The sequence below is a fragment of the Accipiter gentilis genome, chromosome 7, assembly GCF_929443795.1.
Source record: "Accipiter gentilis chromosome 7, bAccGen1.1, whole genome shotgun sequence".
In the NCBI taxonomy this organism is placed as follows: Eukaryota; Metazoa; Chordata; class Aves; order Accipitriformes; family Accipitridae; genus Astur; species Astur gentilis.
Genome location: NC_064886.1, coordinates 5,844,887 through 5,860,004, shown reverse-complemented (window position 1 = coordinate 5,860,004; position 15,118 = coordinate 5,844,887). Strand labels below are relative to the sequence as shown.

The window sequence follows — 15,118 nt, the reverse complement described above, 5'->3', positions numbered from 1 at the left end:
TTGGCTAAACGTGGAATGAGATCACAAGTACATAGAGGTTTATTTAAGATGACCTCTCATTGGCAAATACATTTACGTGACAGCTTTCTTAAGGGCCTAATGCCATTTCTGAAGAAGACCTGGAAAAGCTGAAGCAGAATGCCTTCAGGAAAGCCAGGATTCTTCAGCCTGGGGAGAGTTTGCCCAAGAATAATTGTCTCCCGCACTAGCTTCAGCCATTAGCATAACTTTCATCTCTGAGAAAAGAGATGGACTTAGGCTCAAATACCTTTGGTACGTTGCTGAGTAGAATGTTAGTAAGATGCGAGTTTCAATTTTAACTTTGAGGATGGCAAACAAATTGTGAGGCCAGGCTAGTCAGAAAACTTTTTAACTGTGATGATCCCACTGTAGGCTCATTGTCACTGTCTCACATAATGCAAGAGAGAAATAACTAACATGGATGTTGCACAGAAACTATAATTGCTTGTGTCACAAAACTATTGACAATGGCTGCACTACAGAAGCCAGAGCTGGTCAGTTAGGACATTCAGGTAACAGTAATTATTTCCTTTATTAGGAGTTTCCTGATCCTGGTTGCAAGTGGAAAAGAACCTGTACTTTTGCAAGTATATTTTCATTTATCCTCATGCAAGAAAAAATTCAGGCAGTAAGTGCTAAACCAGAACCTGACATGTTCCTTTCCTAAATACCCTTTGTTATGTGAGTTTTATTTCTCTGCAGTCACCTTTAAACAATGAGTCAATGGGTTTGCTGCATTTCTACTAATCAGAGACCATAACCCAGGTATCAAAAGGTGGGAAGTCAATCTCAAGGTTGACCTCACCAGGCAAAGACAGACATAGCCCTCACCAGAATCCATGAAATGTACCCACTGCCTCTACCAGAGCTAAATCAGTTCTGGAAAAAAGGACTTCAGTTTGCAAAGCTGAATCTGGCACTTCCATGAACATTCAGGCTGAAACAAAAGAGAGGGAGGTATTGTCCATCCCAGTTGTTTGTTGCAAGAAACAACCCTGGGTTGGATTCCTCAAAGGAGAAGACTTTTCTGCACAGGGAATGTTCTGTTTCTGGACTGCTCTTGGGTCATAAGGGATAGAAAAGAAAGTTGTGATGGAAGGAGGGAGGAGCTGCCCATGGCAGGAGTTCGTCAGGACACTGAAAATGACTTGGTGAATCATGAACACTGTGCATGAATTAAATAAACTAAGTGGATGTGGTTTGTGTGAACTGAAGTCCTTTTTTTCTCCCATGAGGGCTGTTTGAAGCTCTCTGAAAGCAGAGAGGAGAACAGCTAGTAAACTTTGTGCTTCAGAATTGCAGAGAACCTTCTTCTTTTATCCATGGGTCAATCTTTTGTCAGCCCTAACACAATGGTTGATGGCTTTAGTGTATCTCCACTGTCACCGAAAGGCACTTCTTGGGAAATGAAGCCCAGTGGCTCAATAACTTGACACCTTTCCTATCACTCTGGCCTAGGCCTAGGAGTGGGGAAGAGAAGTGCTTTACCAGGCTCAGCAGCATTTAGATAGCAGTCACGCCTGCCTTGGGAGTCAATATCTGGTCTTTTGTAAATTATGATGTGTGGAAATATAGGCTTTTATTTTTGTAAATCGTCAGCTGGGTACGAAAGCTGATGGCAGGACCACTGAGGCCAACAAGAGGATACCAATGGCAGAAGCATGCACAGCCCATTGTATTTATTTTTATTTCACTGTACCTTACCTTCCATTTTTTCCCTTCTTTCTTTCTACCCTCACTTTTCCATACATTTTTTTTCTCCCACCGACCCACTCTCTCTCTTTTTTCTTTTTGGCAAGTACACAGGATCTCCTGAACAAGTAAGAGACAGCTCTTCTGAAGAACAGAAGTTACGGAGCCCTTCTGCGCTTCTTCTCTGGGCTTCTTCAGGAAACCTGTCTGCAGATGGCTCACAGCACCAGTGCCAAAACAGGCACCAGCCTTGTGACAGCTGCAGCTTTGGCCAGCGGCAAATAAGACCAGTGGCAATGCCAGGTAGGAGAAAGTCCATCATCTGAGTCAGCTAATATGCTCGTGATTTTATCACCTCAGTCTGTAGTAAAGTAGGTGTGTGTGTGTATTTACACACATATATATATATATATGTATATATACTGTGAGACCTAAACACCTAGCAGAAAATCTTGTGGGGAAAACTCAGCATGATTGCTGTGGTTTATTTCTTGTTAATTGACACTAGGTCTCTGTTGTCAAAATTCGGAACAAAAGGCAGGCCTAACCGCTGCTCAGGGTTGTTGTTGAGGTTCAAACTTGAGCATGAAAGATTATTTCTTTTTGCATTTCACTTGATTTGCACTTTGACTCCCTTCTGGATGATCAGTGTTTCAGCTCTGGAGCCCTCTTAAAAAACTTGGGTAGCTTTGAAATGTATCAGTGTATGGTGTGAGCAGATTATCTCAGAGGAGAGGCAGAGCTACTGTCCCAAGAGATAAATGAGGATGAAGGGAGTGGGTAGAGGGGAAGGCTTTGTGTGTTGTGTTAGCTGTCCAGCATGTTCTGTTGGCAGTTTCACTATTTTGCTTCTAGTGGAGCACTAGGTAAGTTCCAGTATCAACCCTGAAGCGACACCATTCAGTTCTGCTCTCACCGTTCAGTTCAGCACTGTGTAGTGCTGTAATCCACAGTCCGTAAGTAAGCCCTGGTTACGTTGCACTGGGAAGCAGTCTGTTCATATGCCAGTAGAACATACATTCTTTGTGGTCCCAGAATTCACTTAGTATTCATTTAGAGTCATAGGAATAAGACATGAGCAGGTATCTCACAGCCTTCTTTGCTGCTCATGTGAAGGCAGGGTTGTTCTCTCCGATACCACTGGTTTGTGCAAAAATCAATTAGAAGTCTAATACAATAACGGCTTGCCTGTTATTCTGTGAACAGGCTGCCCTTGCACAGCCGCTATGTTTTATCCTGGATACTCAAATTGCTTCTCTCTCGTTTTCATCCCTACTAATGAAGATAATTATATCCCTCTGTAGCATATTAATGCCTCTGTCATTTGTATGTTTACATGCTGCGGACATGTTCATTTCTTCCTTGTGCACAGAGCCATCAGTCAGTGAAGCTTTACTTACCAACTCTTCCAATCTTTTCTGATGTTCAGTTCTTCCAGTCTCCCTCCAGTTCCCCAGTAGCTTTGATAATCAGGTGATAAGAATTACATGTAGTTTTACCAGTTTGTTTTACAGCAGACTAAGAGAAAGAAGCCCTGCCACTTCTCCGCTCAACTATATGCTATTTTCAGATATGCATCCTCTGGTTATATGTGGCTGCTTTTGTTTCCTTGTTGGAAACAAATGCATCACACTTACTGCAGAAAACCGTATGAACTTTCTATATTGTAGCCTCCTTAATATTACCATGTTTTTTGTAGGTGGATATGGCTGAACATCACTGTCTTCAAAAGAAAAGTTTAAGTGATACTAAGCAGCTCTTAGGGGAAAACCTGGAGGCGGAAGCGAGGAACTGCAGAAGTCGGCAATTCCTCCCTTGAACAACTCCTTGACAATATGTTGCGAAGGGAGGAGAAGTAGTAGTTCCATCCTGGAAGAGGAAATACAAGACAAAGAGGTCAGAAAGACATAACAGGGGACCACAAATGGGCTTAGATGTCAAATTTTTGCCTCAGGTTTCCGATAATCTAAAGCAGTCCTCTCAAGCTGCTGTCATAACTTCTCCACTCTGTCCTGTAGAGCACAAGCACTCTTTAAATCTGGTAGGCTCCCTCTGGTCCATGAGTAGTTATTTGAAGATGAAGTAGAATATTAGCAACTTCTCCAAAACCATAGCTGCCTGCAGGGATGCAAGCAGGTTTGATACCATTGTCCAGTCCTCCTGATTGCTTGTGTCGTCTTTGGCTCCAGATCAGTTTGCACTTGCTGCACAAATACCAGCCCAGCTTCCATGTAGTGCTAACCAGCCTAGATGCCTGCACCTTACCCTGGAGTGTGATAGCTGCCTTTGCATTCCTAGAAGTGATTTTTTTTTTATGGCCATGACAACCTATCACAATTGCAGGGGGACATTTTTAGTGGTTTTTTCACTCCATCCATCTTCGACTTTGCATGCAACAAAGAAACATCTCTCGACGCAAAATGTGCATAAGCAGGGAGAGAAAGATGGGCAGAAGTTTTGACTCTAACAGTGTTAAGTTAGAGTATACACAATTTAAGTTAATTAATGTAAGTTAGAGTATATATACAATTAGTATAATTGATCATTTTTCCTACTTTAGACATAATAAAACCCCTAGAATTCTGCAATGGAATTTTGCCACAGCTTTGTCCAGTAGAAGACTTTGAAACCTCAGACCATTGCAGTGGGATATTCCCCAGAGCGCAGGAGTATTCTCAACATTTGTTCTTCTGAGATTGCTTCAGGTTAGCTCTTGATCACCCAGAATTCATGTGGCGGGAACGTTGTGGAGAGGCAGGGAAATTAAATGCTGAATTGTCCTGCCATAACCAGTCCTTAACAAGTATATGTGAAACATATCTGAAGATTTGCTTGATCTTGCTGCCTGCTTTTCCCTTCTAATAATACTTTTAACCCAGTCTCCCAGTTTCAGCCCAACTTGGCAGAAGTGTATTAGTCACACAGATGAGTTAGGTCCTATGGGTTTCTTGAAAACGCTCTGTCTGAGGGAATGGCTGCAATGTGAGTTAACATAGTAGTAGACAACAGAGAATCCAAGTAGGAAAGCTCCTTTTCAAATGCCTCAGTCATGAGAAAAGCATCAGTTGAAGCTCAGGATGGGCCACAAGGTGCACGCTGTAATAAATGCACAAGTGTGAGCGTTCCTTGCACCCTGTGATAATCTGGCTGGTTTGGATTTTTACTTTGTATGAAGAGGAAGAAACTGAGCAGCACCAAGCAGTAAAGCAAGCTAGCAGCGAGGAGGAGCTCCCTTGCGGTGAGTCCAAACCTGCATTGCAGGCAGACTTAACTCTCGCTGAATCTGACCCTGGCAGTAGCTCTCTGCAGAAGCTTAAACCAGTAACTGCAGTATTAGGGGGTGGCAAAACCAGTGACCTCATTATTGATAACCATCTAATCTGTGCTCACAAGGAATGCTTGCTCTCAAATATGACTTCGATTTCCTCCTGCACACTCCCCAGCACTCTTCTTAGCAGAATTTAAATATTTCTGTTGAATTTACATTATATTGTTGTTTGTATCTACATTTGGTTGGCAGGCATAGATTCGGTTGTAGAGTGCCAGTTGTTTAAAAACAGTTTTGCCATCACAAAAGCAAAGATTGTGTTTTTAAGAATGATGCCTATTATGTGTGTGTTAGTGATCACTAGGTTAGAGAGGAGAACAACTCTTAAGTCATTTATGCCTAAGTAGATGAAATCCAGTATTTCCAGTGTTGCACGTCTCTGTTGTCCTCACTCCAAGTGGAACTTGTCTGTGTAACTGTTTGGATAGCTCAAAGCCATGCGTCGTTGCTCGGTTTCTCAAGGAATTGCAACCAATGTATTTAAATCATTTCAAGCGCCTGATGTTCTTAACAACTTAGAAGCATTTGTCCGTTATAGTAGGGCTAATTTTTAATTTATTTTTCTAAACACGTCTATCCAAAATGATGCTAGGCTTTTATATTCACAGCAGGGAGCACTGTGAGGTTTAAATATCCCTTTAATCACTAAGGATGTAATAAAAACAAGAAGAGTTCTTTGAGCTGCAGAGTGTTACCCAGGGAAAAATCTACTCTGGAGCTTACAAATGTGAGCTGAAGAGACAAACTGGGCAATAAAATCCACAACTACGGACCAAACTGGCTAAAAGCTGGTCTGTAGCTGCCCATCAGGAGCTGAGACTTGGAGGGGGGAAAAGGCCATTCAGCACCTCTAGAGCCATAAGAGCCAGGTCATAAACATTTCACAATCTGCTGGGTAGGGGGAGGGAGCCCTGGGTCTGTGATCCTGCCTGGAGCTTGTACCCTGGCCCATGACTGCAGCAAAGGATGAGTATGAGGAATTTGCCTATATGAGAAGAATGGAGGAAAAAATCTCGACAGATTAGGGATTGCAGGAAAAAGTGGTAGCTGTGATTGATTATGTTAATTCATGTATGTTTATGACAGCCTCCTCCCACTGCTGACTTGAGGAATCCAGGAAATCTGACAGGTGCTTTTTTCTATTATTGGTGATGTTGAAGGATTCTTACCTGAATATTGTTGCTGTGGACCCCAGTATCATTTTGCTACAAGGTGATGAACAAGTTGGGTGAGAAAAAGAACAGCTCAGAGTTTATCCAAGGACTTTCTGCTTAAAATGAATGCATATTTCCAGCTCCTTGTTACTGACTTCAGACTTCCCTACAGATTGTGTATGTCCCATCGTAATGCTCTATATCAGCTTTCAAAAACTGTCTTGTGAGATGAATGTCTTGGCGTTCATTTTGATTTTTATGGGAGACCCTATAAGTAGCTCAGATCAGACTCTCTAGGTTAGTTGGACATCCTGTGGGTTCCATTCCCTTCTTCCTGTGAGATGTATGCGCAGTTTTATGTATCTTATGGCTATATAATTTTTTATAGTTCTTTTTTAAAGAATCAAAATCTACTGCATATGGTTTAATTGTTCTCTTCTCTTATGCTTTCTGATAATGTTAATTATCTTCCTCAAAAAATTCTTTAGAGTCAATAGTGATGTTGGAGGAACTAAGCTCTACTCGTAGAGCTTGCAACAGTTTTTATTTTTACATTCCAAACCCTTTAAATCTTAACAGTTTTAATTTGCTCTTTGAAGATAGTTCCTTTGATCGGGAATTATACTGTTTATTGATTTCCTGTTTTGATTAGAACCTTGCTGTGATGAACAGTATATGGAAACTTTCTTAGGAAACTGATAGAATAAATCTGTCTTGGCAAAACAAAATAACTTGCAAACTGACTTGTGTGATTGAAATCTGGCTTTTTACCTGTGGATTTCTTGGTTTTACAAGTGCTTGTGCACCAACAAAAATAATCTTTAGCAGAACCCAAAGTAGCGTGACAGTGTATCTGCAATCTCGAAAGTCCAAGAAGTTTAGATAAAAGCTTCTGGGTTTGAGCTGCTGCTTTTTCCTGAAAACGTCAGCTTTTTTAACTGAGGTTGTCGAAGCATTGTCAGCTGGGCTTCTGTTCAGCAAAATCCATTCTGCTCAGGATTTTGTTCAGGTCTCAATTCATAGTTAAGTGAACTGCCAGCAATATTCAAGCTCAGCGTGATGCTCCTCTTTGCATATGAGTGTGTGCGCTTGTGCATAAATATAGAAGTATTTATGTGCGGATGTTAAGCCAGAGCTATTTGCTGCCTGTTTTCTAAGGCTGATGCTTTATGGCTCCTGATGGAGAGCAGTGGGTTTGCTGTGTCCCCAGGTGTGGGGAGGCAGAGAACCTTCCCCCAGGCAGGAGAGCACAGGCAGCGCTTGCACCGTGCTGCTCGGTGGCCCTTTCCCGGTTGCAAAGCTCTTCTTGCTGCTGTAGAGTCCTTTCAGTATGTATTTTTTTGTGGATTTGAGTGGGACAGAGTGCTGAGCTGCGTCTGGGAAACACAATGGGTTGACAGGAAAACAGTGCACCTAACATCAGGAGTCTGTGAAAACTTGAAAGAGCTCTAGACAGAAATATTTTGCATTTGACTCTGGACTGTAGCCTTTGAGGCCAAACTCAGCCTTGGGTGTTAAGTGGCTGCTAAGTATTTCCCTTCTTGTCTCAATGCTAACTAACTGCTGGGAGAAGGGTGCATATTCCAGGAGGACTGGGGAGGGCGGATGTGATAAAGGGGAGACAGGAGAGCATCCTCTTTTTCTTCAGTTCAGGAGCACAGCTTTGTGGCCAGATACCTCAATCCACAAACCTGCAAGAGGAAAAGGCCTTGCGTTACGCTTATAACGTACAACTTCTCATTGACACGAGCTGCTTTCCTACGTTCCCTTCCAAACCAGATCCCATTGCTGCTGAAATACAGCCTCCTTCACAGCACACTGCGCCTCGGGCCGGGGATCCTGTTGGGAATTAGCATCGAGCTGTTACCAACACGCCCTCTCCAACCGGTCTGTTTCGCCAAATGTGATTTTTGCTTCTTGAGAGCACAGGGGAGATCGGGGGTGATACAAGCGGGGGCTCAGCATGGGGTTTTCGGCCCTACAGAGGTCTGCCTTCTGCGGGGTCCCTTGCATGGGCCCCAGGGTAGGAACATCTACAAGGCAATGCACATGTAACGTGCCTGATGACACCAGACAACTTTTCCCGGGACAAAGCAATCAAACCCAACTGTAAAAAAGTGGGGGAAAAGGCGCCATTTCCCGCCATCAGAAGAAAATGCTGTATTACGTGAGCTGCCGTAAGGAACTGGGTAGGAACTGTTCCTTATGCCACCACATGACAGGAAATTATATCTACTACTTCTCAGAGGACCTCAAAACACTTTGCAGGCTTTTACTATTCCTGTAGCCGCCCACAGAGACTGGCTCATAAAGCTGGCCAAATTCAGGCCATCAGAGCTCAGCCGCTCTGTCCTGACCGACCCTGCTCCGTTCGCTCCATCAGCTCAGTGCTGCCTGAGGAGTTACACTTGTATTTCCTTTTTTTCTCCGAGATATCGGTCACTAACGAGGACAAGGGGTCACGTGCTTCGAGGCTGGCACAGCCGTAGGAGCAGTTGTTTCATCAGGCTTTTTCTCTGGAAAAACACGGCTTTTCCCCATGGCCCTGTGTGCATCAACAGGCCCAGTTCGCTCCGCAGCGAGCTGGGGCTGTATTTAAGGGGCAGGTTTGTGGATTCTGAAGCCGTCTGGAGAATCTGAGGCTACTTCATGTTTTTAGTTAAGTATGAAAATAAGTAGCTATCAGTGTAGGGCTATCTATTTATTTTCTTTTGGGTCCTGTTAATGACACGCTGTCTTTCCACATTTTCAGCGTTCATCCCATGCAGATGGCAGAGTATCCTTCGTAAAGAGCTGCCAAGACGCTCTGGAACGGTGGCCTACGTGTGCCAGGTGGGAATCTGCCAAGTGAGTCACATTTAAATGGCAGCAAGGCTATCCTCATGTTTCAGAGGGGAGTATCTCTTAAATGCAGTTTGCACTTCTCCATGTTATTTTTTTCTCCAACTCAGGCAGACAACACTGCTTCGCTTCAGCCCGGTTGTATTAAAGCTGACAACGATAACACTTTCTCACAGCTGTGCGCGCAGAGGGAAGCCTGCAGGGGTTGGATTACTGGTTACTGCACCCAAGTGCTGATACACATGAGCAATAATCCAAGACTCCTTCTTTCCAAAGATTATTCTGTTGCATTTCAGCAGTCTCCCAGGCAGTAACTTTAAGCCTTGCACTTGAGCTTGCTCTCAGAATGCTGTCCTGGAAGTTTTGCCTGGACAGAGGTGGTGGTGCGTCCTCTGCAGCCACTTGCAGACGCAGGTCCTGCCAGCTGAAGCCTCCTGCTAGCTGACACACGTTATCTGTTCTCCTGCAGTCTGAGAGCCCCTGACACCAGCAAGATGATTACCTGTCTTGGAGAGCTCCCAGTTCAGGAGGTAGGAATGGGGAGGGGTATGTGTGCAGACCAGTTCCCTACAGGATCCTGTTCGGTGTTAAGGGTTAAAGCTTCCCGTAAGGCAGGAGGAGTGCCTGAAAACATTTGCCTTACTACAAAACCCAGAGGGGAATGTTTCTTTCTAATCACCTCCTCAAAGAGATGCAAAGCAAAAGCTCTTGGCCTCTGCTTTTGTCATCACACCTCCCCTCCCTTCTGCGCTGCCCTACCTCGTCTCCTTCACCTACTGTTAGAGCTAGGCACAGCAGGATTTTTACCTGCCGCTGTAAATGAGCTTGGAGCAGAGCTGTGTATGTCACTGACTTACACATGTCAGATCCACTCTCTCTCCAATCCCTTTCCACACCCCCAGCCTCCAATTTGCCAGTGAATTGTTAGACACCAGCACATTCACCTCTGACTTCCCAGTAAACTGCCTGAGGGTGCTGCACGGACAGACAGACAAGAGGGTAATGTGCTAAATTCCCCCTTTGCTAGTGATGAATTTCCTGGGGATTGCTCCTGTTAGCCACGCTTTCCAGCAATAGTAACAAATTCACTTTTTTTTTTTTTTTTTTTTTTTTTACTTTTAAAACCTTTGCAGTGTAACTAGAATGGCAGAGAGAAAGCTAGTTGTTAACTAGTCATGGGTAATTAATGATTCCACCTTCCCCATCAATCAGCTGGGAAAAGCCAAAAGGATTTGAGTACTTGGAGCAAATGTGTGTTCTCTAGACATGCTGATAAGCAGTGTGCAAATGGAGTGGCAGCAGGAGACCATCTCATACCCTTGCGTGGAAGAAGCAGCAAGTCATGATACACATCCCACGCTCTTGTCAGGTGAAGAGTCTGAAATTCCCAGTGCTGCTGCTGTTGTGCAGTTTCTGGCTGTGTGGGATGTTGATCCATCTCGCTGCTAGCTTGAAGCTGACCCAATTTTTGTTCTATTTTTCCTTTTCAGATTCTGATTATGGTTGTCTTTTCCACTTTCTACAATTAAAATACTAGCATTAGAAAATCAGGACGTGGGGTGGGGGGGCAGGTTTGATGCTGGCTCTCCTTTTGTAGCAGAGCAAAAAAAGCATTTCTGCATCCTGTTTTGTTTGTGTCTGGTAGTGGCTGTGCAAGTACAAGCAGAGGAGATTTGACCTTGATACCATTTTCAGCTATCTTTTTCCTTCCGATTTATTTTTCCACATATGTAATAAATAATCTCCAGTTGAGCTACAAGTTGATGTTGCTCCACCACGTGATAGTCCTCTCCTCGGTGGTACTGAGACTCCCCAGCTCTGGATGTCCCCGAGTTAGCTGAAGGAGAAGAGCCTGTGGTCTTCTGTATTATCCAGCAGTTTTAAAGGGATGTCAGGAAGGCTGGATGTGGTCCTTCAAAGGTGCCAGCAGCCAATGGACCATCTCCTGCTCTAAAATCCTCCTCAGGACTTCTCGAACTCTCCAACCCCTTTCTTTTAAACGTTCTTCCTTGCCACACTGGGCATTGGCTTTTCTCTCCCTGTCTAGTACTGGGGTGCCTACAATTCAATATACCCTTGAAAGAGAGCCAGTCCCTCCTCTGATTAAACTCCTTTGTCCTCTTTGCATGTCCTTGCACTGCCCACTCCAAACAGCAGTAAAAACAGAACTAAAGGGATGTTGTCTGGGTATAGGAACTGACTAAATAAATTCAGAATATGTTTTGCATGTCGGGCTAAAAACCAGATGTCCCAGTAACATCACTGACAAAATAAAAACCTGTTCATTTTCCTGGGAGCAAAACCAGACCATGAATCAGCTACAGCCTTACAGCAAGCTCTTTGAAATGTACAGAGCTCCTGAATTTGCTGTGCAGGCTCCAACACTGGCCCATCGAGACCCATATCCTGCTTTTGACCTCCACTTTCGGAACAGTCTTCGACCTTTGTAAATGTTAGTATAGCCATTTCTGTATGTGTGTGCGTAGAACTCCCTTCTTAACCGAGGTGTAGTGGCTGTTCTGTGCCCTGAAGCGTGAGACTTGATTGCTGTCTCTTAGCACTTGTAAGCACTTATAAGTACAAAAGCTAATGGTGACACTTGCAGAATAAACTAATTAAGGGAAAATGCTCCAGTCCTTCAGTTTCTGCCCAGCCTTCCTTCAGTAAGAGCAGTGCCTTGAACAAGGCCTAAAACCGGTGCCTGACCCACCGTGAGACTCTTGGATCACTTACAACAGCCCTGGAAGGTGCCAGCCGAAGGAGTTTGCTCCAGTAAAATGATAACGCTAGCATGGCTGTGTCATTAATTGCAACTTTCAGCGGTGAAGCTCAGCTGAAAAGATACTGCACGTAGAGCAGCCTCAGCCCTGAGCTTCAGAACAGATGGGGTGCAGCGGTGGGGACCCCGCCGCAGAAAAAGAGGAAAATTAACGGTGCGGTTAAGGGCTGTGACTGCAGAGATTGGGTAGGTAAGTAGCTTTATCTCATCAAATGGAGAAGGCATCTGTTGGTGAATGAATGCGTTGCTGCAGCATCCCAGTTGTGAGAGCAAACTTTACCACAGACTGTTAATCACCCACTTGGGAAGGAACAGGCTTGACACAGTCCTGATTCTGATAGCAGAAATCAAGAGTAAAATCATTCCGTGCTCTGGAGATGAAAATTCTATCAAATCCATGGAACAACCAGAAGGAGATTTTTCCTGCTTGCTGTTTAAGGGATTGTTTTATTTTGTAGGTAAGTCTTCAACTGACGTTTTTGGTCTTGTCTCTATTTGTTTAAAAGTGCGTTAGCAGTAAATCAAGGTGCATTTCCCCTGTAGGGTTTCCTGTATGTCAAAGCCATGTTAATTCTCTTTGATTTTCTTCCCTTAGCCCCAGCCATTGCTGCAGATCCTTCCTCTCTTTGTCCCTTTGGACATCAAAGGATCGCAAGGGGACAGCCCTGGTGAGAAGCTCCTCCCTGCTCATTAGCCTCCATAAAACAGGAACTCACCTTGGCTAGCTGTGCTTGGAGTCCCATCCTCATCCCCGTCACTCTTGACACTGGATCTCAGAAGGAAGGGCTTTTGCTTGCTTCAGGAAATCGGACCTGCTTTTGAACTGGACTATTTTGGCTCCCCTTGTAAGAACTCTGGTGACTCTCTTGGCCGTGCAAGCTCCTAGCTTCCACAGCACATGGAAAAATGCAAGCTTTACCAGGTAAGTAAAGGACTCCTTTCTTTTCCTTATTGCACAGAAAGATCCTAGACTCATGCCAAGAGTGTACAACCATTTTAGAAAAAGAACAAGTGCTCCTGAAGGGTTACCAGCATTTATAGGAGTCTGTGTGTGGCTAGAGAGGATTTCTAAAATGTTTTGGGTTTTGGTTTGGGTTTTTTTTTTTTTGTAGGAATAGATGAGAAATTGTGGGTTTGAGTGTTCTTTATGAGTCTTGGAAAATCTTTTGTAAGGTAGCAAAGTTTTACTCACAACTGTGTCCAAAACTCCCTTATCTGTATCACCTTGTGCAGTGTGATCATTCACTGAAGGCTAGAGGTGTTATTTGTATATAGTCTGCAAAGTAGAGTTCCTTCAGGCTGAAGGCCACGGAAGGCTTGGAAATACTTGTTATATTGCTAATGATAGTTCTGATACAAACTATCTGTTTTTTTCTTTTGGTTTTTCTCTGCCTTTTGGAAGTATAAACCCCAAGCAGGCATACCTCACCTCTAATAGGTTCATGCCCAAGCACAGGATTTTTGTGATTTCCTTAGGGTTTTATTTATGTTTTTCTTCATCAGTCTGTCTGATAACATGCCGTTAACCTCTTCTGCGTGGGGTGTGATCAGATTGGGCACAGTGACAGATATGCATTGGGAAACTAAGGGCCGGTCCAGAGGCATTTGTCAGTATAACTGAAACCCAAATTTAGTCTTGAGTTTTACTCTACATCAGAAGGAAACAACTCTTGACCTAGTTTAGGTATGCAGTTCCTATGTACACATTAGAGGTGACTGAGTATTCTCAGCTTCCTTTCTCTACTTCTGCAAGGTGTTATTTCATTCAGAAGCAAAATATATGTGCAGCGACTCCAGTAATTTCCACCTTCACTGTTGTTTTGGGTTTTTATAAAGCAATCTGTACTGTGTTGATCTGATTTGTACTGATTTCTGCCACTGCAAGAGAATTTTGAGTTGAAAAGCAAAAGAGCAACAATGAAAAAATACAGACTGTATTACGGTATTTTATCATGTTAAAAATTCCAACTATTGCAGAAGTCGCCTCATTTTCTTATTGAGTTGTTTCTGGTGTGTGACGCCACACAGCAGAAATACTCCAGGTGATGACTGGGTGCATATGAGAGGTGAAGCCATTGCATTTGTAGAAACACATACTTTTGTTATTGCCAAAACGCTTTCAGGTTCTGAGAAATGACGTTCCTTCCAGAGGGTTGGGGTGTTTCTGCTGACATTTATAAGATCAGAGAATGCGGGTTTGTTTTGGTTGCTGGCAAGATTAATTTCTCAGATAGCTTTATATATTGACGTGCATTTCTTCCTGGTGGACACTGGATAGCTGTTAGCGTTGGACTTCTTCACTCAGAAGGTAACAGCAATAAATGTAATAATAACTGATTTTAGTGAAGGTAAGAAGCATAGCTTTTGCCTTCTTGGAGTTTTTCCAGTATTGCAAACGCTATCCCATACATTTTGGGAAGGCTGCAACAAATTTTCTGACATCATAACGTTGTCTCAGTAATTGATAATGAATTGAGGGACTGCTTTAAGTGAGTGGATTATACTTTATACTTCGGCATCTTCTATGCAAAGATCTTATCCCCTCTGCAAGCGTTACTGAATTGACTCTCATTTCTTTTTCTTTCCTTTCCACCTTCAAGATAGGAAAAAGATATGTACAGCCTATTCGAGATACAGAAACTCAAGGACAAACTGCTCATATTTGTCTAGGGACTTTAAAATCAAGCATGGAATAGAGTGAAGATCTCTTAATTTTCAGTGGCTTTATCGTAGCAGCTATCTTCCTTTGCAACCTCATCTTGGCATAAAGAATATGTTTTAAAATGTGCCACGTGATGTTACCACCACAGTGATGATGATAATACTTCTAAAATAGCTTAGAACTAAAATTCCTGGAAAATGTTTAAATCTCTTTCAAATAATACTTAAAATAAAAAATAAGTTACATAGAAGAGGAAACAACAGAAGTACAGCTTTAACAAGTTCAGTTCAGTGCTCGGACACCCTGCCGCAAACCTCTTCGTGCTGTAGTTCCGACACGCAGGCATCTTTGAGGGGGAGATGTCTGCGTGAGTCTTGGCGTTGGTTACACAGGCACAAACTAGGAGTGAATTTGAAGTGTCTTGCAAGCCAGCCTTTGGCTCTGCGGAGAAAATCCAAAGTGGTTCCTACAAACGGATCCACCGCTGCAGAATCCCGCTGAAGCCGATTGCACGTGACTGTGTAGTCAGCTGTGTGGATCCATTAGCAAGCTCACACCATTGCTGGGGTCCAGATCCCCATGCAAACTGTTAATGTCCTGTTTTTCAGCCTCAGACTGTGCACAAAAACCCTGCAGGGTGA

At 43.5% G+C, this 15,118-nt stretch overlaps 1 protein-coding gene across 1 annotated transcript in view; it reads left to right on the top strand.

Moving 5' to 3' along the window:
• Positions 1 to 10,583: 10,583 nt before the first annotated feature.
• LOC126040585 (T-box-containing protein TBX6L) overlaps positions 10,584 to 15,118 on the top strand; it is a 28,131-nt gene continuing 23,596 nt past the window's right edge. The window contains exons 1-2 of the mRNA XM_049805215.1: positions 10,584 to 12,273; positions 12,411 to 12,737. Coding sequence (XP_049661172.1) covers positions 12,722 to 12,737 — 16 coding nt within the window. The 5' untranslated portion in view covers positions 10,584 to 12,273; positions 12,411 to 12,721. The remainder of the gene's footprint in view (positions 12,274 to 12,410; positions 12,738 to 15,118) is intronic.